This window comes from Hirundo rustica, chromosome 8, assembly GCF_015227805.2.
Source record: "Hirundo rustica isolate bHirRus1 chromosome 8, bHirRus1.pri.v3, whole genome shotgun sequence".
NCBI classification, from domain to species: Eukaryota; Metazoa; Chordata; class Aves; order Passeriformes; family Hirundinidae; genus Hirundo; species Hirundo rustica.
The window spans coordinates 35364262-35389357 of record NC_053457.1 but is presented as its reverse complement, the minus strand read 5'-3'; the positions used below and the strand labels follow the sequence as shown (position 1 = coordinate 35389357).

The 25096-nt window shown below is 52.1% G+C and overlaps 1 protein-coding gene across 2 annotated transcripts; it reads right to left on the bottom strand.

Annotated features, from left to right (window-relative positions):
* Positions 1–311: 311 nt before the first annotated feature.
* On the bottom strand, positions 312–23453 carry PPP2R2D (protein phosphatase 2 regulatory subunit Bdelta). Of its 2 annotated transcripts, none has more exons than XM_040071048.2 (10): positions 23329–23453; positions 23019–23111; positions 12199–12296; positions 9927–10092; positions 8776–8888; positions 5509–5686; positions 4211–4375; positions 3412–3581; positions 3105–3196; positions 312–2277 (listed from the first exon to the last, which is right to left on the bottom strand). In XM_040071048.2, the coding sequence occupies exons 1-10, from the start codon at positions 23333–23335 to the stop codon at positions 1998–2000; spliced, it is 1362 nt and encodes a 453-aa protein (XP_039926982.1). In that variant the 5' UTR covers positions 23336–23453; the 3' UTR covers positions 312–1997. The 2 variants fall into 2 exon arrangements, with proteins under 2 accessions (XP_039926982.1, XP_039926983.1); XM_040071049.2 differs by having other exon boundaries at positions 9927–10038.
* Positions 23454–25096: the final 1643 nt, after the last annotated feature.

Genomic DNA, 25096 nt, shown 5'->3' with positions numbered 1-25096 from the left:
GGTGCTCCACTAGGGCAGCACTTTTATCAAACTTGACACTAAAATCTCGTTCTAGATAAAAGGATAAAATACCATGAGAACGGTCAAAAGCCAATTGAAAGCGGTACCAGCAACCAGGGCTGGAGGAGATTCCATCCTCTCCTTTTTACTGACGTTCCACTTGTAGTTGCTGAACGAACGGATCCACAACAGGATGTGGATCAGGGGCAGCAGCCCTGGCCCCTCCAACCACCCCAGCTGGGAACCCCCCGGGCTGGCCCATCCAGCCACCTCCCTCCCACACGGAAGGAAATGCTGTAAAACACAGGGAGCACGGCCAGGTAAACATTTAAAATTTATTAAACTTTTTGGTCAAAAGAACTGAACAATTATGTACAACCCCACGGATCGGCTCGAGCAGGCGTTGGGAACGCGGTCGGATCGGCGCTTCAGCGACCCCCCAGTTCCACATCTCCAGAGTTCCAAAGTGTCACAACCAACAGGGCAGGGGCTGGCTGAACCGAACCTCTCCTGGGAGAACCTCGGGCTTTGTCCTTGCCACCTTCCTGGGACCCAGGGGCTCGGGGGTGGCACCGGGAGGGGCGGGACGGCCACGGTTTGCTCTTGGGACCGGAACACGCTTCTGTTCCAGGGAAAACGGAGTGTAACCACGCTGGGGACTGGCTGGGGGAACGCCTGGGGCTCTGGGAAGGAGTTCCCAGGCTGCAGGCACCTGGCAGAGTGCAGCCTCTGCCTGCGGGGGCTGCTGGATGCGCCCACTCGGCCCCGGGCTCAGCCGGGGGAAGGGGATGTGATTGAGGCCTCTTTGGAAGAAAAGAAAACAGAAACAAACGGTACCTAAGGCTTTAAAACGTGAGCAAAAGAGCTCCAGCAGCTGCTGTCCTGCCAGCCCGGGCTCGGCCTGGCCCTCCCTGGGCAGCCCAGCCCGGCCAGGGCTGGCTCTGGAACTGCAGCGGGAAATACAAGATACTACGCCAAATACTTAAAATAAACTATTCCCTTTGTGACAAATACTAAAAAGGTTAAAAACCATAATGCACGTCAGGTCTGTCTCTGGCTGACAGAGGGTGAGATGCACCAGAGAAGCTGCATTTTCATCCTCAGGGCAGAGAAGGTGTCGATGTTTTGGTTCCCTCCGTGCAAGGCCGACACTTGGTTAAGGCTGCGGATGTTTCTAGGACCCTTTCCATCTCCTACTTGGCACACACAGAGCCTTTGACAACAAATCCAGTGCAACTCCAACTCTATGACAATGCCATGGAAACTCGAAATTTAGGATCTGAAATACTACACGAAGAAGTTCGTATCAGTCTGCCGAAAACTCGGTGGTTTTGGGGCAAACCCTGTCAGAGGTGCCACCAGAACTGTTCTGCACCAGCTCAGGACATGCAATACAAAATGAAGACCGAATACATCCCTCCAGCTCTAAGAACACGTTTGCTAGGCTGTTATTTATTAAGTGGTTTCCACCAGGTGTGGTTATAGGTACAGTTGGTGAGTAAATAGCCATGGACACCTGCCTAGAGCCCAGCTGGAGCCCTGCCGCAGCGCTCCGAGGTCAGAGCCGGCGCCGGGCCCGAGGAGCAATGTGCAGGCATCAAGCACGAGAAATGTTCTGAAAGGCCCAAATATTACAGCAGAGAGAGCGAGAGAGAGAAATTACACTTTTATGACAAGTTTTTCTTCTCAGGTGTTAAACTTTTTTGGTCTATAAACTGGAAAGGAAGGCTCAGACATCAATAAATACATTTGTTTTGAGTGTTGGCCTCACTGAGCGCTGTCCACCGGCCGTGCCTCAGAGGGGCGCGCGGACGCTCCCACCCCACCGAAGGCAGAACCACGCCAGGAACTCAAAGCCAGGCCAGATGCTCTCCGATAGCTCCAGGGAAGTTAAGTGCATCAATGTTCCTCACCGACAGGACAACAAGGCCTTCTGTTACAGATAAACAACTGAGCTGAACTATGAGAGACGAGGCTCTGTCCGCGGGCGGCTGTCTTTAGTTAACCTTTTCCTGGAATAAATACAAGTTATTGGTGGCAGCTACGGCGATGATGTTCTCCATGGGGTGCCACGCTGTGTGCAGAATCTTCTTGTTGAAGTCCAGACTGTCAACGGTAATTTCGTCCTTCTTCCTCTTGCCGGTCGTGCACACTTTGCGTGGCTTTAGGATGGCACGAGGTTTGCTGCTCTCCCGGGAGGCCTCCAGGGTGACGTCCCGGTGCGCGTCCCGCTCAAACATCCGGAAAAAGTTGTTGTAGGATCCAGTCATGATTGTACTGGTTCAAGGAAAAGGAAGGCACACCTTGTTAGAAATGAAATCCACCCTGTCCTCCCTCACACCTGACTGTCAGACCACGTTCAGCACCAGGCCGTGCATTCCATGGCATTGCATTCCACTGGACACCTGCTCCATTCCCCCTGCACTCAGCACTGCTGCCAGTCAACCACTTCTCTTTCAGCAGGTGTTCCCCTGGTGTCCCCTCCTGCCACTGGCACTTAGCTGCAGTTACACTTTGTTCATCTGCACGTGAGCAAAGACGGTTTTCCTGGTGCTCCTCTATCCCTTTGTCCCTTGTCCACACAGGTCACGGACTGGTTTGGGTTGGAAGGGACCCCAAATCCAATCCAGTCCCACCCCTGCCATGGCAGGGACACCTCCCACTGTCCCAGGGCCTGCCCACCCTCCCAGGGAACAATTCCTGCCCAAAATCCTATCCAGCCCTGTCCTCTGGCACTGGGAGCCATTCCCTGTGTCCCGGCACTCCAAAACCTTGTAAACAGTCTCTCTCCAATTTCTCGTTAGCTCCTTCAGGCACTGTGAGGCCACACTTTGACCACCCTGGAGCCTCTCCCCTCCGGGTGAACAACCCCAGCTCTCCCAGCAGAGCTGCCCCATCCCTCTGACCATCCTGGTGCCTCCTCTGGCCTGGCTCCAGCAGCTCCAGGTCCCTCCTCAGCTGGGCCCCAGCTCTGCAGGTGGGCTCTCACCTGTGCACAGGGGCAGGAGCAGCCCTGCAATGCTGCTGGGATCTGTGCCCTGCCTGTGCCCCGTTCAGAGCAGCCGGCAGAGCCCTGTCCCAGTGCTGGGGCCCCTCAGCCTCACCTGTCGGAGCCGTTCCAGCAGCACTCGAACTTGTCAAAGATGCAGTCGTTCTCGTACAGGGAGCACAGCTTGCTGCGCAGGTACTCGTGCACCTGGGGACAGGGACACGCGTTGGACACGGGCACGGGGCACGGGGACACGTGGTGGGACACACGGGGACATGCACACATGCACACGGGGACACATGTGGGACACGCGCTGGACACACACGGGGCACGGGGACACACGTGGGACACGCGCTGGACACATGGGGACACTTGCTGGACACACACGGGGCACACGGGGACACGCGGGGGTCCTGCTGTACCTGGTAGGTCTCCACGGGCCTGTTCTCCATGTTGAGGTCCCACACCTTGACAGATAGGTAGTCTCTTGTCATCATGTATCGCCCGCTGTGGCTGAATTTCACATCAGATATCGAGGATATTATTTCTGAAAAAAATGATCTGCTGCTAGGATCTTCAGGTTCCTCAAAAACTGCAGAGAGAACACACAGTTCCACATGAAACCAACGCCAGCTCTTACGGCTTCCAGTGTTTTCAGAATTGGAAAACTTTAAATCGGTGACTGTCCAGTTTATGAGGCAGAAATGGGCAAACAGGAGCAGTCAGGTGCTTGCCTCATGCCACACTCATCTGCCCTGCTGGCCTACAGCGAGACAACTGAGACGTGCCCAGCACCCCCAGAAGTGCAGCCCTGTCACCCCCAGGGAGGGAGGGAAGCCCACAGCCAGAGCAGCACGGCGGGAGGGCAGGAGGAAGGCAGGAGGGCAGGAGGGGCGGATGGATGGGTGGAAGGCAGGAGGGGCGGATGGATGGGTGGAAGGAAGGAGGGCAGGAGGGGCGGATGGGTGGGTGGAAGGCTGGAGGGCAGGAGGAAGGCAGGAGGGGTGGATGGATGGGTGGAAGGAGGGCAGGAGGGGCGGATGGATGGGTGGAAGGAAGGCAGGAGGGCAGGAGGGGCGGATGGATGGGTGGAAGGCAGGAGGGCAGGAGGGGCGGATGGATGGGTGGAAAGAAGGCAGGAGGCGGATGGATTGGTCGAAGGCAGGAGGGGCAGATGCGTGGGTGGAAGGAAGGCAGGAGGGCAGGAAGCAGGGCACTCACACTTGGAGTGCTGGTCGCACAGCGCTGCCGAGCGCATGTCGCACAGGCGGATGGTGCCCTTGCTGCTGCTGTACACGAAGACGTTGCAGTGGTGCGGGTGGAACTCGGCCGCTGTGATCACCTCCGTCAGCTCCTCCATGTTGGCTGGTTTGATGTCCACGATGTCTGCCACAGCTGGTCAAGGCCTGCAACGCTGCACACCAGAGCCCCTCCATCAGCTCATCGGTGACAGAGCTTAAAAATGCCAGGTAGGAAACTGGGCAGGAGCTTCCTTTCCACCGTGTACGGTACAAGAGTGGGGGAGAGCCTGGAGAGCTCTGCATCTGACAAGCCACAGAACCCCAGAGTGGTGTGGGCTGGAAGGGACCAGGCTGCTCCAGCCCCAGTGTCCAACCTGGCCTTGGGCACTGCCAGGGATCCAGGGGCAGCCACAGCTGCTCTGGGCACCCTGTGCCAGGGCCTCAGCACCCTGCCAGGGAACAATTCCTGATTCCCAATCTCCCATCCAGCCCTGCCACCATCATTCCCACTGTGGCAGTGGGAAGCCAATCCCCTTTGGCCTGTCATTACACACTCTTTTAAAATGTGCCTCTCCAGCTTTCTCCATCTCAAATCCACAGATGCTGCGCAAGTTCAGACTCCTGGAGTTAAAGATCATCTCACAAGAATCAAAGTCCAGCAATTCTCCTCAAGCCTCCTTCTTAATGTTTCCCATTGCACACCAAATAAAACTCATCTCTTCACCTAAAGCCTTGGAAAACCTGACCTAAAACCTTAGAAAATACCTATTTAGGTGTCAGTACTCCTGAAACTTCCTATTTTACTGCAGACTTGTCAATGTAAAACACAGTTTTAAGTTGCACAGGTTTGCAAAAGGATCTGAAAGTTACTTCTGCGGTTAATGGTTTTTCATTTGACATGAAAAAACACTGAGATTTGGTAAAGAGACCACAAACTTTGAAAGAAGTATCCACAGTAACAAAGGACCTACTGTTCATATCCAACAACTGTTACTTAAGCTGACTGAACTCCACAAGTTAGGGATGCTCCCACAATTCCTCCTTGGAAATCAAACCCTGTCTGATGTTTCTACTGACCGCTTTCCACCGGAGGCATGCTTGCCCTCAGGAAGGACGGAGCATCCCAAAGCCTGCTTTCACTGCATTACACCTCCAGACTCCAGAACCCGCTTCTAATCCCCGGCTTCAAAGGTCCGCTCTCATCAGTAACGTTAACGCGACTCTCTGCGACGCGGGCGGGCGAGCTGCACGCGCGGCACAGCGGGCACCAAAGGATACTGAAGCTCCTGTTGGTCACCTCCAGGTGCCAGAGGTTGATGCGGAGGTCGTCTGCAGACAGGTACGTGGCGTAGTCGCTGTTGACAGAGATGGAGTTGATGTGGTAGGTGTGGGCGTTGGCGAAGGTCCTGCGCGGGTTCGCCTCCACCGTCAGGTCCTTGGCCTTCACCGTTGGCACCTGAGCGGGCACAGAGCACACGGGCTGGGCACAGGGGCACCGCTGAGCCCACGGGGCACTGCTGAGCCCACAGACACGTCACCCAGCACAGGGGCACTGCTGAGCCCACAGACACATCACCCAGCACAGGGGCACTGCTGACCCCACACATCACCCAGCACAGTCACTGCTGAGCCCACACATCACCCAGCAACAGGGTCACTGCTGACCCCACAGACACATCACCCAGCACAGGGTCACTGCTGACCCCACAGACACATCACCCAACACATGGTCACTGCTGACCCCACAGACACATCACCCAGCACAGGGTCACTGCTGACCCCACAGACACATCACCCAGCACAGTCACTGCTGACCCCACAGACACATCACCCAGCACAGAGTCACTGCTGACCCCACATATCACAGTCACTGCTGACCCCACAGACACATCACCCAGCACAGTCACTGCTGACCCCACAGACACATCACCCAGCACAGGGGCACTGCTGACCCCACACATCACCCAGCACAGGGTCACTGTGAGCCCCACAGACACATCACCCAGCACAGTCACTGCTGACCCCACACATCACCCAGCACAGGGTCACTGTGAGCCCCACAGACACATCACCCAGCACAGTCACTGCTGAGCCCACACATCACCCAGCACAGTCACTGCTGACCCCACAGACACATCACCCAGCACAGAGTCACTGCTGAGCCCCACAGACACATCACCCAGCACAGGGTCACTGCTGACCCCACAGACACATCACCCAGCACAGAGTCACTGCTGAGCCCCACAGACACATCACCCAGCACAGAGTCACTGCTGACCCCACAGACACATCACCCAGCACAGAGTCACTGCTGACCCCACAGACACATCACCCAGCACAGTCACTGTGAGCCCCACAGACACATCACCCAGCACAGAGTCACTGCTGACCCCACAGACACATCACCCAGCACAGAGTCACTGCTGAGCCCCACAGACACATCACCCAGCACAGTCACTGTGAGCCCCACAGACACATCACCCAGCACAGGGTCACTGTGAGCCCCACAGACACATCACCCAGCACAGAGTCACTGCTGAGCCCCACAGACACATCACCCAGCACAGGGTCACTGCTGACCCCACACATCACCCAGCACAGCGTCACTGCCTTAGCAAAGACCCTGTGGATTGAGTCCTTTCTCCTGGCCCTACTGAGGCCAACACTATCCCCTGTCCCCAGGTGCCACACGCAGCTGTGAAACCCCTGCAGGGATGGGGACTGTAGCCCTGCCCTGGCCCATGAATCCAGCCTGAGCAGTTTTCCCTGCAGCACTTCCTGCCCTCCAGCAGGTGCACATCCCACTCACCTTCCATCCTCTGCCAACTCAGAGGCTGCTCTCGAGCTCCTCAGCCAGATCATCAATAAAGACCTTAAACAGAACTGGCGCCAACGCTGAGCCCTGAACCCCACTGCTTGTTTGATGGCAATTAATGAATTGCACTCCACAGATCTCTGTATTGATTCGGTGACTAAACACTTCTGAAATCCACTGAGCACGAAAAACACTGAGAGAGCACATGGGCGCTGACTTTGGACGCTGCCAACAGGAACCCTCGCAGCCAAAGCCAGCCCTTGGTGTCTCACCCAACAGCACACGGGCTGAGTTTGAAATGGCACCCAAAGGTTATAGAAACAAGACCTTAAAAACATCCCCAGACCTCAGACGGGTGCTCAGGAGTCAGGCAAGAACAGTCTCCAAGAAAATTCCCAATCTGTTTGTGAACAGTCAGCAGGAATTTGGGCACACCTGGATGTGCTGCTCCCACAAGCAGCTCAGGGGTTCCTAAGATGTCCTCCTGCAGCAAGGCCTGATCCATCCCAGGGCTCCCTACCTGCTTGCCTGGTTTCTATCTCCCAGCCTGTTTACAGCCAACTAATGACTACAATTAATCCATTCCATTTTACCAGGCCACTGTCCTATCTCAGAGCGCTCCCAGCCTGGCTGTGACAGCACAGGGGCACTAATGGGAGAGATCAGGAATGGGGCTTGGAAATGCCGTGGTGTCCGTGCAAAGCACCGCTTCCCCTCCAGGCCACGTCCCCATGAACAAGGGCACTGTGTTTCTGTAACAAAACCTGCCAACAGAGCCCCAAAGCTCCTGTACACTGGTTCCCCAAACCCTGAGCATTTCAACACAAGGAGGAACCTCCAGGTGAGGCCTGTCCTCCAGCCAGCTCTTGCTCAGATTTGGCTCATCCATCAGCTCGGAGCAGCAGCAAGTGCAGGGAGTGACTGGAGAGGTTCCTGCTGCTGCTCCCTGCGGGCAGGAGCCCAAAGGGCCCCTCCGTGCCCCAGCTGGTGCCTGCTCTCACCAAGTCCCCGGCTGCTCCAGCAGGGCAAGGCTGCAGAACCCAAAACTCCCCCGGGACCTCCTTCCATCCTGAGGGATGTCCTTGGGCTCAGCTGCTCTCACTGCAGTACTCAATCCAGCCCTGGCTTGCACACACTGAGGCAGAGGATAGCCTTTCCCAAGGCATTTTGGACACCCAAAGCTTCTGTTCAACGCTAGCAAAAGCAAGACAAACCCCCAAGAAATGCCTCCAGCTGAAGCCATGGAGGGCTGGCTGAGCGCAGCGAGAGCTCTGTTCCTGCTGATGGTGGAACAACACGAAACCCCAGGGAAAACCCCAAGCCCACCTTTCATTTCTTGGGCTTCTGCTCCAAATGATCCCAAGTTTGGAGCACTAACCCTATCACTACAGCACGATGTCCAAGACTATTCCAGCACACATCAGGTTATCCAAATGCTTGGAATTTGGTCTAACACATCTTTACCCAGCCACAGAATACCCTGTTCCAATTCTTGAGTCATCCTCTTAGAAATACAGTATTATAATGATGAAAGTTTCCCTCAAGCTTTCCAGAGGAACCTTTTTTAATAGTTTTTATATTTAAGAAAATGAAGCGTCTCCGTTTTTTTCTGAAAGTTTTCAATGACCCTGACCCACACACCATTTTTGATTTGCACATTTCAGTTTGGCAGCACAAAGACAGAGAAGAGCATGCAGAGAGATACACGAAGTCAAAGAGCAGAGACGTACCCGTAGTTCCGTGACTCGGAAAGGCTCCCTAAGTCTTCCATCTTCATCTTTTAAATTATAACCTTCGGCTTGTTTATCCCTTTCACTTATTTTCCATAGTTTAATAGTTTTATCTAAAACCAAAAAATTCACATGCTTGAGAATGAATTGAACACGAAACGAAATCCCTAACTATGGACTCAGCAGGGTGGACACGAGTGAGCTGTCCGTGTTTCCACTGACAGCAGCAGAAGGACCCTGATGGAGCTCTTTACCCACAACGGGAGGTGCAGATTGAATTAGATCCCAGGCTGTGCCTGAGCAGTAAGGCCCCGTGCCTCCCCTCACCCAAACGCCACTGCCTGGGGAGAGTTTCACACACGATTACCCAAATTCCCCACCAAGGCATGGATTATTATCTGAACTACATCAATAGAGCACTGCTAGGGACCAAACCCAGCAGACACGTGAACTCCTTACTCTAACTGTGCTGAAGGAAACCAGCTTTGTGCCGGGTACGTGCTCAGAGCCAGTAAAGGCAGAGATCAGGATCTGCCCCACTCTTTGGGGCCCAAAGGAATGCACCTCCCAGGTGTTACCAGGGAAGTGTTCCAGGGGCAGCCACGGAGTGCACACTTGTCTCACCCAGTGCTGAGATCCTTGCCTAGCTGGAGCCAAACCTCTCCTCCCCAGACTCCTGCAGAGCTTTTCAGATGACACCACTTAAAGAATGCTTTATTAAAACTTCTATCAGAGGAAATTATTTTAATTGCATAGACCAGCAGACAGAAGTCACTCCTGCTTTTAGAATTTCACCCTGACCTCACAAAGTGATCCAAACTGTTAGGAATAATGTATTCCTCTGATAAGAGGAGCGAATGTTTCCCACAGAATAGTTTAGGTTGGAAAATAACTTTAAGACATGAGTCTAACTATTCTCACTAACCCACATCCCCAGTTCTACAACTTCACTTAGAGATGCTCCATGATGCACCAAAACTAAACAGACCCAATATTCACACATCCAACATTACAATCAAAACATATTTTGCATGTAATTGGAGAAGACATTAAAACAACCCCAAAACATGTCAGACAAAAGCCCCAAGTGTAGGACAGGTGAGACAATATTCCAATGACAAAGTTCTCTGTGCGAGAGAAAGGGCCCTTACCATTTGTAGACAGCAGGAAGTGAGCAGCATTCTGTTGTGGTAACCACCTAATTTTATTAATTTTTTCCTCAATTTCTAGACTTTTCAAGTAGTCAAACTCAGGCTCGTGACTCTGGAAGGTAATGTAAACATTGTATTCTCCCCGAGAGAGAGGACGGCTTTTAGACTGCAAGAAAAAGAGCATTTCTTGAGGCTGAGGTCACTGGGTCCCTCAGAAATGGCCCATACAAATCAATCAGTAGAAACTGTCAACCAGAACATCAGCTTTTACAACAGCTCTTCAATTGTGACTCCAGTCTGTGACATTGTACCCAGTTTAGCATCAACACAGGTTCCTCTTCAGAAATGTAGCTTTATGTATAAATATCTGTGCACCCTTCAGGCTTTGCTATCCTTGTGTGCCGGGTGTGGGAGCAAGGAACAGAGAGTGAAGTCCCAAGGTTCCCCAGATTTGCATTATCAGATTTGAGGCACCTTGTTATCAGGCTTTCCAAGTAAGCTGGTGTCAGTGTTTGTGTTGCAGAACAGCCCCAGGGGTGCAGTTTTCCCTGGCTGTGGAATTTCCACACTCTCAGTTTACTCTCAGACTCTGCATGATTTTACTCCCTACACATCACTGACCTGCAAGAATTTTGGCCAGGTTCCCCTCACATGACCCCACCCAGGAGCTCCCTGCACTCAGAGTGAGCAGCCCTGGCACTGGAGGTTTCCCTCTCGACTCACACCTTTGCTTGGAGTAATTGCTGCTTGCAAGTGAAGTCAAGTCCTCCAAGCCCAGGGCACGATGCAGAGCATTCCAGGGTGCCCTCCCAAATCCAAGTGTTTGGGGAACTGTATAACCACCCTAGGCTGTCACTGACCCAGTTAACCTAGTCTTAAATCCAAACTGGGTAAAAAATATGGTTATTATTTTAAGGTTCCACTATTATACTTATTTTAGATCCTTTTCTGCAGTTATGCACATGACAAAAGAAACATCCCTCGTTCCCAACCCCTCCCTCAGTTCCCATGTGCTCCCAAGGAGAGAGCTGAATACTCCTGTGTGAACAGTCTGACCTGGGGTTTGCTTTCCCCACCCTCTGAGGAAGTGCCGTGACAGGTGGGTTTTGCCTTACGGAGCCACTGAGAGCCAACCCGTAACAGTCCCCCTCCACATCAGGCAAGTCTGAGATCCTGAGAAGTTCAGGATGCTCCTGAGGCACTTCTGACCTTATCCCTGGGCCTTAGCTAAGTCTCTGGCCACCATGAGTAAATGATGAATGAGGCCGGAGTGTGCGGGTAATGTTTCAGCAGCGCTGGCACCGCCTGCTCCACAGCCTGCCACAACAACCAGCCACCTGTGGGACAGGCCTAGGACCAGAAATGCAAAACACCGGCCAGGTGTTCATTAACCCAGCATCATCTGAGCCCCACAGCGAGAGCAGAGGGCTTCTGCTGGAGAAAGCCCACAGCATCTCAAGATTTGTAATATTCATGGACAGACAAGCTGAATTAAAATTCCATGATCAATTCTGGTATTTCTGACCCAGGAGAATGCTCAAACCCTCCAATTCCCCTCAACTCCTCAAAGGACAGGATAAGCAGAGACTTTGCTAAGAACTGCCAGGTGGGATCCTGACTGTTCAAAAGAACACAATCCCAGATTCCTCCCAGACATGACAATTACTTTTCAGCACTTGGTGCACGTTTCCCATCCCCAGTGCAGCTCAGGGATGTGGCTCAGGATGAACACACAGGAACACCACAGCACTGTCACACAGCTGAACTCCATGAAGAGGAGCTGTGGAAGCGCAGGAGGGACAGTGCTCCCACCCTCCTGATAGGAAATGCTCAAGTGCTTCTGGAGAAGTGCCCGTTCCCACCAGTTTTAAATCCTCAAACAGTTTTTAAACACCTTATCCTGTAGTCCTTGCAGCTTATTTCCTGAACTCCTTCTACGTTCTCTCCCAAAGAATTGTGATTTATCTCAGATCAGCCTGACCCAAAGGAAAAATTTAGGAGAAAGTCCAAATTCTGCAAAGCAACACTGAGGACACCAGGTACATGTAAAGAGCTCACTCGGATTTTGGGGACTTTGTTTTGGAAGGAGGGAGGGGAACCCTCACCAGACCAACTTACCAAGTTAGCACAGGGCAGATATTTAGAAACTTGGCTAACTTGGGGTTTTCTGAGAAAACTCTCCATGTAAACCTCAGGGCATGAACAGATGAAGTGAGACTGTGCAACACAAGAACAGCGTAGTAACAACACTTTTGTTTTTCGAGTCACTGACCTCTTGTTTCCTTTGAAATATAACCACTCTGCCACCTTTGTCTCCTGTTGCAAGAAGATCACCAGTGTAATTAAATTCAACTGTTGAAATTATATCAGCTGTAAAGAGAACACAAATAAACCAGCGCTGTAATGTGGAAAGCAAATCAAGGAGTTCCAAGACTTGAGCATAAAAAAAGCATTACAACTTGTATTAATGCAATGACAGGATTCTCCATTTACATTCCCAAATGCAGCCATGTTCCAGTGCCTGACACACTTTTACTGACAAGCTAAAACTTACTCATTCTTCAGTGCATAGTCACCAGAGGCACTCTGCCTTAGGAACCTAAGGTCTGTGTGCTGCCTGTGGGCAGGAATATTGCAATGTCCATGGGGATCTCCCTGCCCTGAGCTCCCCGAGGTGTGTGTGCTGCCTGTGGACAGTAACACTGCAGTGTGCATGGGGATCTCCCTGCCCTGAGCTCCCCAAGGTGTGGGCAGTAACACTGCAGTGTGCATGGGGATCTCCCTGCCCTGAGCTCCCCAAGGTGTGTGTGCTGCCTGTGGGCAGTAACACTGCAGTGTCCATGGGGATCTCCCTGCCCTGAGCTCCCCAAGGTGTGTGTGCTGCCTGTGGGCAGTAACACTGCAGTGTCCATGGGGATCTCCCTGCCCTGAGCTCCCCAAGGTGTGTGTGCTGCCTGTGGGCAGTAACACTGCAGTGTGCACGGGGATCTCCCTGCCCTGAGCTCCCCAAGGTGTGTGTGCTGCCTGTGGGCAGTAACACTGCAGTGTGCACAGGGATCTCCCTGCCCTGAGCTCCCCAAGGTGTGGGCAGTAACACTGCAGTGTGCACAGGGATCTCCCTGCCCTGAGCTCCCCAAGGTGTGGGCAGTAACACTGCAGTGTGCACGGGGATCTCCCTGCCCTGAGTTTCCCAAGGTGTGGGCAGTAACACTGCAGTGTCCACGGGGATCTCCCTGCCCTGAGCTTCCCAAGGTGTGTGTGCTGCCTGTGGGCAAGAATATTGCAATGTGCAGGGGGATCTCCCTGCCCTGAGCTCCCCAAGGTGTGGGCAGTAACACTGCAGTGTGCACAGGGATCTCCCTGCCCCGAGCTTCCCCAGGGATCCCAGCCCAGTGTGTGCATCCTGCCAGGTGCTGTTCCCGTGGAACCCTGACCAGGTGAGGCTGAGGGACCCCTGCCTTTCCCAAGCCAAGCACTCAGGGAGTTCCTTCAGAAGCCTGGAACAGGCAGCTCCCCTCAGCCAAAGGGGGAAAATAGAAACCAAATTCTTCCGGCCGAGCTCGCTGAAGCAGCTCCCTGCAAAGCTTCAGCAAGGACACATGGAAGCAGGAGAGCAAAGGAAAACCCTCAGGACCTGCAGTGCCCTGGGCCAGGGCCTGGAGAGAGGCCGGTGCTTATCCCCAGTGCAGCCCCAGCCCCTAGGGAGGTGGCAATAAAGAACTAATTGCCACTGAACAAGCCCAGCCAAGGGGAGGTGAGATAAGGAGCTGGAAATGTCTGGCCCGGGGCCGGGGCAGATGGTAACAAACCCAACAAAGCACTCAGCAAACACTGCTCCTGCTGGGCCTGCTCATATCAAATATTGCATTTGTGATGCACACAGCAAAATTCTGAGGTTTGAAGTGTATGATATCAATTAGTTCCAGAGGGTGCAACTGGAGACTCCTGGAAACTCCTTTCCTGTATTGATTTTGCTGTGCTATCTTTGAAATTCCTTTCAATAATGCCCCACTCTCACGAGGAAGGTGACTGGAAACCCTAACCAGTTTTCTCTCAATATAAATTCCTTTTTCACCTTTTATCAATGATGCCCTTAAAAGTTTTTCCCTAGTATGTAGAGATAAATATTTACCTTCTCGGATTAAAAAAAAGATTATTTAGGATAACTAAATAAATGAGTAAATATCATCTTTCTATTTATTTATCTATTTATTTATGCCAGCCTTCAATACCACATTACTAATCAGCTTTTGGACACATCCAGTTTTATAGTCACCTTTCTTTAAAGAGAATTACCAGCCAATTATCAGCTATTACTAATTATACACAGGCATTTTAAAAGGCACCCTGAAAAAGCAGCAAATGAAGGAAAAAGACACAAACTGAGAAGGTAAGCAATCAGTGAAGTGACTTCAATGAGAATTTTATGACATTTTCAGTATTCAGATGTGAAGAAGCCCTTGAGGTATGAAAGTTTATTTGTAGCAAAAGTAATACTCCACTACTACCACCACTTGCAAGCCCTTCTGGCAAGGATCCCTTCTACCCTTGGAGGCTCAGGAATTACAGAAGGAATAAATGCCTCCTTAACACACACAATTCTTTCAAAGTCAAAAAAACTACTTTTCCGTTTCGTTTCAGACAGGCAAAAAGTTATTATAAGCTTCTCCCATTTTCTACTGGAGTATTCACACAATTATTTGCTCACAATAATCTGTGCATCATTTCTGTTTCACAAAAATGCCCAAACCTGCTGACACAGCCATTATTCCCCAGCAGTGCTATCCAGACAAACAGAATCTTGGGTGGAAACACACCAAAACACAGACACTACCCAAATTCCAGGGCTTGAAACAAGAAGTGCAGGGAGAGGAGGGTAAAGAACATGCACTGAAATAGCCTGCCACCAACATGCTCTGGGGAACAGGGACTGGGGGGGCACAGCAGGACAAAAATAGAGAAGCTTCCTTCAAATATTTTCCAAGTTACAAAATTTGGAATATGAGCAATCACCTGTTTTAATAGCACTGCAATTGTTTTATCCATAAATGTATGAATTATAAAGTTTTCCCTGTAGGCATGTTTAATTGAAGCAGATCAATCCCCCAAATCACTCCACCCACTATCCTCAGCACTCTACCATCTCAAAGCAGGTGAAATAAAATATTCCAAGATTCCAAGAAAAGCACAGAATGAATTCCAAACCATCCCTGTTCTGCGCAACACTTCACCCACCTACATTTGCTCTTCACTTCCAAGTCAGCTTAAAACTTTTAGGAAAGAACAAAGCAAACCTCTGCAGGTTCTTCCTCACTGCATTAACTCTGGGGTTTCTAAGCTTTTTTATTAGATGTCATAACTGCTTCTTAGAGATACAAGCACAGTCTTATCCCCTGGCTTTACTTTCCAGCCTCTTCTCCATGCCAGCAGAGTTAACTCCCAAAGGAATGTGGGAAAGGCCAAACCGGTGTGCTATCTGCTCATGGACAGCACCCCAAGGCTCTCCTCTCAGGTGCTGCTTTTCTAGAAACAGAGGTTAGCCCAGCTGTCCCTCCAGTTCTGCTCCTGTGGGGCTGGGATTTGCTCTGCATCCGTGTAAATCCTCCTCCTGTAACCAGGGAGGGCAGCAATCCCAGCGACGTCACAGTAACATACAAGGCTGGCAATATTCCTTTCCAGGTATGAAAAATTCATGTTTAGCCTCACTTCTGGAAATGAGTTCCAAATGGTTACACTGCATCCAGAGGAGAAACTCCAAGCTGTTTCCACAGCTGGTGTATTAAAAGGATTGCTGGCAACTGCACAGTGATTCCGTAGTACCCCCAAATTTCAGAGCACTGACCACGCCCATGGGCAGGAAATGCCAACCCAGCACATGGGAGGTCACAAGTATCCAGCTCTACAGTAACGTGGTGGAGCCCATCCCTGCCCCAGGACAGCCCTGTCGGCCCTGAGAGATGTGTCAAAGCTCAGCCTGAGTGCTCGGAGCCTTACACCATCCCTGCTGAGTGAGAACCTCCCTACAAACAGCTCCTGCCAGAACTCGGGGAAGTTTACAGCCCTCAGAGCCTCCTGGGCAGGTTCTGCTGGGAGTCAAGGGGTGGCAGAGACCAGCTTTTGTTAGGATCTGGAGATGACAGCAAGCTTATACCTGCGAACTAACTTAATCCCCCCAGGATTCATCCCGGGTATTTCTGACACCGGTATCAACACCCGGCCTCTCAGCTGAGGTAATGGAGAATGCAAAGAGATCCACAACATCTACATCAGGTGCCTAAAATTAGCTCCTGTGAACTTTTCCTCTCTAAGCTGGCTGTGCGTTGCTGCTCTGGTTCAAACCCAAACCTGCAAACATGGAATTACCTGACGGCTCACCTAGGAGAGAAGGAATTTGCAGCTGCAGCTCACGTTCAGGACCAACACTAATGAGACTTGGTCAGCACCAGTGCCTCGCATCCTCCTGAGCTGCTCAGAGCCTTTTGTCACAAACCCGCTCCTCAGACATGAACTGAAAAGGAACCAAACACTCACAGCTCTCTAACAGCACCTAAAAAGGAGGCTGCTCCAGCCTCCAGGGCATTTTAACTCACAATTTTCCAAGTATGTAACGGACAGCGTACCACTTCAGCACACAGCCTGCACACCCGGCTCCTGTGCTGCTCTCTGGGGAGCAGTCTGAATGCACAGCCCCGTTCTCCAGGACCCATCCTGGGACCAAAGCAGGAACTGCTGCAAGGCCCACGGAAACCTCTGCAGAGGCTCCTGCTTTGAGAGGAAATGGCTGGATTGGCCTGCAGGCAGATGGGTGGCATGGACTGGCAGGGAGACTGCCAGTGGGAATATTTCTGAGGCTGTGACCAAGCTCAAAGGTGACACACCTTTCCCTCCAACACCGATATCCTACAAAGCTGGAGTTCTCCTGTGGCTGGACAAAGCTGTGGGAGGCACTGTGTGGTCTCCTGCAGTGGGTGGGAAGTGAGCACGGTGTGCAGAAGGGATCACAGCCAGTCTTGTGCTCCTGAACCAACTCAGAGAGCAGACACTGGGATCTCCCTGGAACGCTGTGCTGAACTGTGTGACACAACAACAGAAGGAACACAACTCTCTTTGCAGCAGACAGGGACAAGAGACCATTCTGAGGGACCTCAGGTGACAAATGTGGGCAGCGAGAACAGCAAGGAACCATCGCTTCAGAGCAACTCAGGAGAGACTCCTCAAATAAAAAATATAATAGGAGCAAATAAGATCAGTGAAAAAAACAGAGAGCCCCTTTAGAGGGAAGAGATTATCAAAGAAAATGAAGCAATTTAGAGACCAGCACCTGCTGAAGAGCAGATCACAGAAACAAATGTTTAAAAACCAAAATCCTATTGGAGCTCAACAAGTTCCAGACACACAGGGCCTCAGAACTGCTTGTCACTGATCTGCAGTGATAGCACTTCCCAAACATTCCCACGGACGTGCAGCTGCACTGGAAGGCTCCGGGGTGGGCAGGGGGAAGCAGGGCTGTGAAGCCACAGCTCTCCAGCTGGGATGGCTGCAGGTACCACAGCAGGCAAGCACAGGGAGCTGCTGGCAGCACCCTGCTCCCAACAGACCTTTCCCCACCTGCCTGCAGCTTCAGCCACTGCAGGATTCTGTCTCCAGCACTCACTTCTGCCCCTCAGCCTCTCCCTCCTCCCTGTCCATGTCTCTGACTTGCCTGCAGGTGAGGGAGGGCTGTCCCCACAGCTGCCAGGACAGCCAGTGGAGCAGAGAAGGTCACCCTGCAGCGGGGAGGGACCCGCTGCTCCTGCTGTCAGTGCTCCTGAGGTGCTGTTTCCTAACAGCTGATCGAAATCACAACCGTACCGAAACACGAGCCAAACTTCACAGCTGCCAGTAACCACCTGACAATATACATACACACCCAAGTTACTGAGATCACCTATTTTTCAGAATATGTCTCCTTATAGAATGAATTCTTACACTTCCACTTTTAGGATTTCTCTGAAGAGCTAACACAGGAGTGAGGTGTACCAGAAATCAGGAGAATGAGACAAAGGGTATAGTTTTGCCCAGACCAAACTTCTCTCAGCTTACACCACTAAACACGCCGCCAACTGAAAATATCCGTAAGGTCCAACAGTTTTCTAATGCCCTAATACTCAAATCACTTGTGAAACGGCTTGAATTGCCTTTAGGCACCTGGCAGGGTTTAACTTAGTCCAAAATAACTCTGCTTTGGGACTAACTGAAATCCCTGAAGAGACTGAAGGCAAAGCACGAGCAGGGCACCGGCCAGCCGGGAAGCAGAAGCCGTCCGAGGTCAGCGCTGCTGCTGACAGGCTGTGGCAAACTCCAAACATCTTGTCTGGAGCTGTGTGGGAAAGCCTGCCAGCTCCTGTGTGTCCTGCACGCCTGGAGCTGAGCCACTTGGCTCCTGGAGGAGCGTGCAGGCTGCCCTGCCGGGTGGGCAGAGAGCAGCGCGGGTGCCACCCTGCCCCAGGGACTGCCAGCCCCTGCCACCCCTCAGGGGCGGCACAGCACCCGGAGCTCCAGCACGGCAGGCACTGAGCGCCATCCCCTCATTTAGCTCACTTTGTGTCTTCTCCTCAATGGAACCAGACTGGCCTGACACTGAAATCCCCTGACGGTATCTCAAAAAAGCTGTTTTCTTGGAGTTTGGGGTGCCCGGAGCTGTCTGGATGTGCCAGTGAGAGGAAAGTGAGACCGGCGTGGCACGGAAAGGGAGCAGCAAAGCCAGAGCTCAGTCACACAGATGTGCTCCCTTCCTGCCTGCACAGCGTGCCCTGCCTTCCCTACCAGCCATGAGAAATGATGGAGGCTGCTTCCCAGATTCGTGACATAATCCCGTATTCCTTGTGCAAATCTACCGCCTCGGAATTATTTTTTAACCTTTGGAAGATTAATTCCAATAAGCTTTCTCCTACTAGAAGTATACTTAATTAATTCATGCTATTGTTAGTTTTTTCTAAGTACCTCATTGTGATGGTGTTGGGTGTACTTCCAGCAGGAGTTCATAAAAGTCTTAGCATGATAAGAAAATCAAATTTTTCTTTCAATTGAAGCTTTTGTACCTTCCCATCCTTTAAAAAAAGAGTGGGTTTTGTCATTTTTCATTAGGCTTTTCCCTCTGCACCCAGCCTGCCCTTCTGCAGGGACAAATCCAGTGGCTCCCACTGCTCACACAGGAAGACCTGCACTAATTCCTGTATTCCCACCACTCAAATTACTTTGTTCTGCATTCCCACTTACAACTCTGCAACTGATATTCACTGCTTATTCAAACCCTTCAACATTTGTAAGCTGCATCTTACCAAAGCTTCATATTTCATCAAAGTGTAATGATGGAATCTCAGCCTGTTTGGGTTGGAAGGGAGCTCAGAGCCCGTCCAGTGCCACCCCTGCCATGGCAGGGACACCTTCCCCTGCCCCAGGCTGCTCCAAGCTGGCCTTGGGCACTGCCAGGGCTGCAGGGGCAGCCACAGCTGCTCTGGGTAACCCCAAGGTTTCAGGGAGGGTAAAGAGGCATCCGAGGTCCTGCCCATGGCAAAGCACTGGCTTTCAAGGATCCGCAGCCCAAAGGCAGCTCACAGCACACCTCCTGCCCCTCTGCACACAGTGCCACCCACAGACACAACCAGGGACGCACAGTGACAGCAAACAGCACCTGGCTCGGCACTCAGTCACTAGTCCTGTTTTCCAGTTCTTACAGAAAAAAGACATTATTAAACTTACAACCAATTCTGCAGCTCCCTCCACAGAACTGAACCAGACAACACAGAGCTGCACTGTTACTGCAAGAGGCTGGGGGTTTTTTTTAAGCACAAAATCATGCCAGAATTTCCTTTAAGAACAGGAGAATAGGCCAAGTGAATTCCTGAACCACACATGAGAACATCTTAAACCACTGATCTGTAAAGACAATTTCTAAAGAACATTTCTAAATGGCTTGTAGCTGCACTCAGGATTACAGGCTAATCCATTTCTATTAGATTGTGGCTGTCTTTGCCCTGTGTCTTCTGCTTCCTGGCAAACTGCTGAGGTGTCTGACCCAGCAGCTAACAGGCAGCAAAAGCAGAAGGAGAGCTGGCTGAAGTGATGGTAACAAGGGATGTCCCAGTTTGGCACGGCAATCAATCAATACCAGCCACTGTCTGGAGAACTTAAAAAAAAAAGAAAGTTTATTTCTTCGATCATTAACTGGAGATACAGAACTGCATCCAGAAGTGCTCATGGATTAGATGCAGAACATCTGGCCCACAGGAACTTGGGTATTTCTGTATTATTATTTATTACTGAATAAACAGATTTACATTTTACTTGTTCAAAAGAAAAGAGCCTCCCAAAACAGGACAGTTTTGAACACACAAAACAAATTCAACACTGAAATCATGGAATTGATAAAGTCTCTGGCAGCATTTGCATTCTCTATTTAGAAAGGTCCTCCTAAAAAAAAAAAAGCAGTCTAAGAATTACAAGTTCCAATGGCAATCAGTGCAAGTTTTGGAGTCACGAGGTAAACACTAACAACAAAATTACAACACAATCTTTAATTAGCTTTGTTTTCAAATTATGATTATTGCCATCCCCGATATCGAATCTTTCACTCAATCTGTTTTATCCTCCAGTCCTCTTCCCTGAATCCAACTAATGTTTCTGTTCTAGAAAAGTCATATCCAACCCTTTACAAAATCCATATTCAGTAAGTGATGGATTATCCTGGTCTTTCAGAAATGGTCAGACTGAACAGTGCCCTTCTCTTTCCTGACACAGAGCTGAACAGAGGTCAGGGATTAGTCACCGAGGAAAGGCAAGGCACGGACATGACAAAGGGGAGACAGTGATTTTCTGTATTAATGACCCAGTTAGGAAAATCCAGCTGCCAATCTGATACAGACACTCGTCCCAGTGTTTGTGTTGAAGCCAGACACCTGAGAAACAATGATGGAATATAAAATGAATGTTAGAGCTGCTCTGTAAAATAAAGGATTTTCTGGTAAAGTTGCCTGGCTGAGCAGTTTCAACTCCTGAATAAATCTCTAAGAAAATCCAGCAAAACACTCTGCATGGAAGAGGCTGAACAGCAACTTCATGGTGTCCTCTTCCTCTAGAGAGCTGATTTTTCACAAAAATTGACAGCACCATCACAAAAACTTATGTGTGACTTGAAGGCTATTTCAAGGCAATAGTTGCTCATCAAGCAGGTTTAGATGTGCACTTTGGTAAGAGAGGATTTAAAAGATGGTAATGAGTAAATATGTCCCTAACTGAGGCCCAAAATCTACCAAGTGTTTGTACTCTTACTAGTGAATTAAATTTGGGCAACTATTAGTAAATAAATAGCCCATATTTTATATTTAATTCCGATTTCAAGGCAAAATGCAACAGGAGGGGAAAGGACACAAATCAAAATAAAGCAAAAAAAGTCACAAAGCCTGAAAATAGTTCTGGTATTCCCATAGGAAAATGAAACTTTAGTGGTAGTTTTGCAAAAGCAGGTGCTGAATGGTTCCCAGAGCTCTCCTGCTCTGTGCAAATCCACGCGGCTCAGGAGTTACCCGGGAAGCAAGGTGGTCCCAGGAGCCAGATGTTCCCAGGACTACATCCTTAACTCATGGAGAACTGACTTCTAGTTACACAGGTGACAGATCCAAGAAAAAATAAAAAACATTTAAAAACATAAAAGCTACTTATATACATTCCTATATGAACTTCAGAGCAAGCTACAGAATATACAGAGGGGAGAAAAAGGAAGAAAACAACTGAGTGAGTCTAGTTTTCTTGAGCAGTTTCCAGTCTATCCCTCCCATGGCCATTATTTTGAATGGAATGCCAAACAAGTGGCATGAAAATGAAAACACTGTCAGCACAATTTCCCCATAGCAGGCAGCAAGGAAAAATATTTACTGCATCCAGTAACAAAAATAAAATCCCAAACCCAAGCTGAGCACACACGGCCCTGCAAGTCAATCCACACTTTAGAAAGGAGTGCTGCCAGCCTGGACAGTTAGAACACATTTAGGGAAATTTAGGGACAAAAAAAGAACTTTCTCATCGGAGTCAAGCAAAACTCCACCCAGGATCTGCACACTACAGAAAACACTTTTCCTGGTTAAAACATTTCTTGTTTTCTACCCTGTCCAAAACATGAAGCGCTTGGAAAGTTTCAGAGAAATGTGAAGGTGTGCCCTTTTTCCCCACTTAATATCCCTATTTATAGCTCCCAAACGTTAACAAGTGGGAATCAAATCTCTCCCCAGCTGCAGGAACCCTTTAAACTGCACTTTTCAATGCAGCACAAATGACAGAGCTGCACTCTCTGTGCGTCAGAGCGAAACTTGACAAGCCTGACAGACTCCACTGGTGTTTCTTTTTTTCCTCTCCCTGTATGGTATCACTGTTGTTAGCTTTTATCCCAAGCCCAGAACTGGAGACAGTTATCCTAAGGACAAGGAAGTCAAGGAGCCACTGGAGAGGGTCCAGCAGAGGTCACTTTGGGACTGGAGCATCCCTGGGATGAGGAGAGCCTGTGGGAGCTGGGCCTGCTCAGTCTGGAGAAGGGAAGGCTGAGAGGGGATCCCATCGATCCATACCAATCCCATCGATCCATACCAATCTCCCCAAGGGCTGGCACAGGACGGTGCCAGACTCTGCTCAGCGGTGCCAGAGCCAGGACAGGGAGCAATGGCCAGGAACGAAACCCCAGCAAGTTCCAGCCCAAGGTGAGAAAGAACTTCTGTCCACGGAGGGGCAGAGCCCTGGAACGGCTGCCCAGGGAGGGGCTGGGCTCTCCCCCTCAGACATTCCAAACCCTCCTGGACACGCTCCCGTGCCACCTGCTGCAGGTGACCCTGCCCGGGCAGGGGCCTGAACTGGATCATCTCCAGAGGTCCCCTCCACCCCCAGCGATCTGGGGATTCTGGGATTCGCACTAAAGACCTGGAGGAAGGCGCCGTGACTGGTCGGTGATGCTCTACGGGTGGGAGCTCGCTTAGTCATGGCACACACCCCCCGGCACGGCCGGGGCTGCTGCGGCGCTGCCCCGCGGCTGCCCGGGAGGGCTCGGCGTGTCGGGGCTCCCCTCACCTTCCGCCACGTCCTCGTCGCTCGTCCCCTTCACCTCCAAGAAGCACCACTGCACCTCGTTGCTGCCGCCGTCGTCGCCTCCAGCTCTCGCAGCTACAGCGGAGGGACAAAGGGCGGTGAGAGAGGGAGGGAGAGGGGAGACCACGCGCCGACCCCCGGCCCGGACCCCTCGGGGCGGCCGCGCTCCCGCATCACCCGCCGGTGCCGCCCGGCGCGGCCCGGCCTGCGGCCGGCTCCCGCCGCCACACGGAGCCGACCCGCGGCCCACCCGGCGCGAACGCGGAGCCGAGCGCGGAGCGCGAACACAGACCTGCCATGGCGGGGGGAGCCGCGGGAGCGGGGCCGGGAGCGGGGCCGGGAGCGGGACGGAGCCGCCCGGAGCCGCGGGAGGGTTCGCGGTTTCAAAATGGCGCCCATTGCCGGGCGGCCCGGCCGTGACGTCACCGCCGGCTCCCCTCAGGGAGGGCGGGCCGGGCTGCGAGCGGGGCGGCGATCGCGGCCCCGTCCGGCCCCGTCCGGCCCCGTCCCGGCGGGGTGCGGGCCGTGCGCGGCGCCAGGAGCGGGACCGTGAGCGTGCGGAGGAGGAAGGAGTGGTGGTCTTGGTGCTGCGGCCGCGGAGGCGCTCCCCGGGCGGCAGCGGGGGCTCCACGCGCGCCGCTCCAAACGCGGCTTTACGTGAAGGGACGGGGCGGGACCGCCACAGCGGCACGGAGATAACGCTCTGCCTCCCGGGTTATTTCTGCTCGCTCCCTGAAGGGTTAATAATGATGAGGGGGAAAAAACCACCAAAAACAACAAAAAAAAAAACCCCAAACGTAGCCCTGAGTCGCTTCCGGCTTCAGCGAGCGCCAGGGCCGGTGTGAGGGGACGGAGGGTAGCGGGGGTCCGGCGGTCTGCGCTGCTCTGGGACAGATTTATCCAGGATTACAGAGTCACGGAGGTTGGAAAAGACCCTCCAGGACCATCGAGCCCAAGCTGTGCCTGTTCCCCACCCTGTCCCCAGCCCAGGGCACTGAGTGCCACCTCCAGGAATTCCTGGACACCTCCCGGCCCGGCCGCTCCGCTCCCCGGGCAGCCCCTGCCCCTCGGGAATCCATCTCCTCCAGCCTGCCCCGGCTCCGTGTCCCGGCCCGGCCGCTCCGCTCCCCGGGCAGCCCCTGCCCCTCGGGAATCCATCTCCTCCAGCCTGCCCCGGCTCCGTGTCCCGGCCCGGCCGCTCCGCTCCCCGGGCAGCCCCTGCCCCTCGGGAATCCATCTCCTCCAGCCTGCCCCGGCTCCGTGTCCCGGCCCGGCCGCTCCGCGCTCCCCCCGCTGCGGGCACGGCAGGAGCGGCAGAGGATCGGGGCCCTGCGGCTGTGCGTGGCCGGCTCTGGGACACGGGCACGGGGGGCAGCGGGGAACGGGGATCCCTGGGGAACTGCGCTCCTGCAGCTCCAGGCGTGCAGCTGTCCGCCTCTTCCCGGACCTCCTGCCTCAGAAATCGCGTATTCCTGATGCCCCGTTGAGTTCGGGCCTCGTACGCTGACTTCTTCTTTTCCAAGCACGGATACTGGAAGCTGTGAAGATGCAATTTCTGCCCCTAAGTCCAAAGGAGCAGAAAGAAATGAAAATGAATTCTGTGTTTACCCTGAATCTCCTGTGTTAATGTATTCCTGGTTTCTAAGTCCCCTGGAAAGTGGTACAACTTAAAGAACTTTTAAGCCCAGCTGCTTCTAGCACTTCAGGGCTAAGTGCTCGGGAAGGTGACAGATCCGCATTGGTGTCTGTCTGAGGTGGTTTCCTAAATTCTGTTGGTTGTAGGAAACACAAGCAAAGTGGTTGATGAACAGACATGGTTAATTGAGATCTTGAACACAGATGAGTGAAGAACATCCTCTTGCAGAGTGAGAGTCTTGATAGGGACAAGTAAATCTCTCTGCTGGGAGTCTTTCTCTTACTGAATGGAATTTTACCTGGAGGTTCTTTGGGATTTTCCTGTGAAAGGACTGAAGTCCAGCAGTTGCCCGAGTTCAGGATGGTTCCTCTCAGAGACACTTCTGCTCTGGGCTTGCAGCCTGTTCTTGGTAATTTAGATACAG

Coding starts and splice junctions, on each gene's coding strand:
- PPP2R2D (XM_040071048.2), bottom strand. Junction 12,297..23,018: donor CGACGAGGACGTGGCGGAAG/GTGAGGGGAGCC, acceptor TTCTCTTTACAG/CTGATATAATTTCAACAGTT. Junction 2,278..3,104: donor TGCTGGAACGGCTCCGACAG/GTGAGGCTGAGG, acceptor TCCTTGAACCAG/TACAATCATGACTGGATCCT.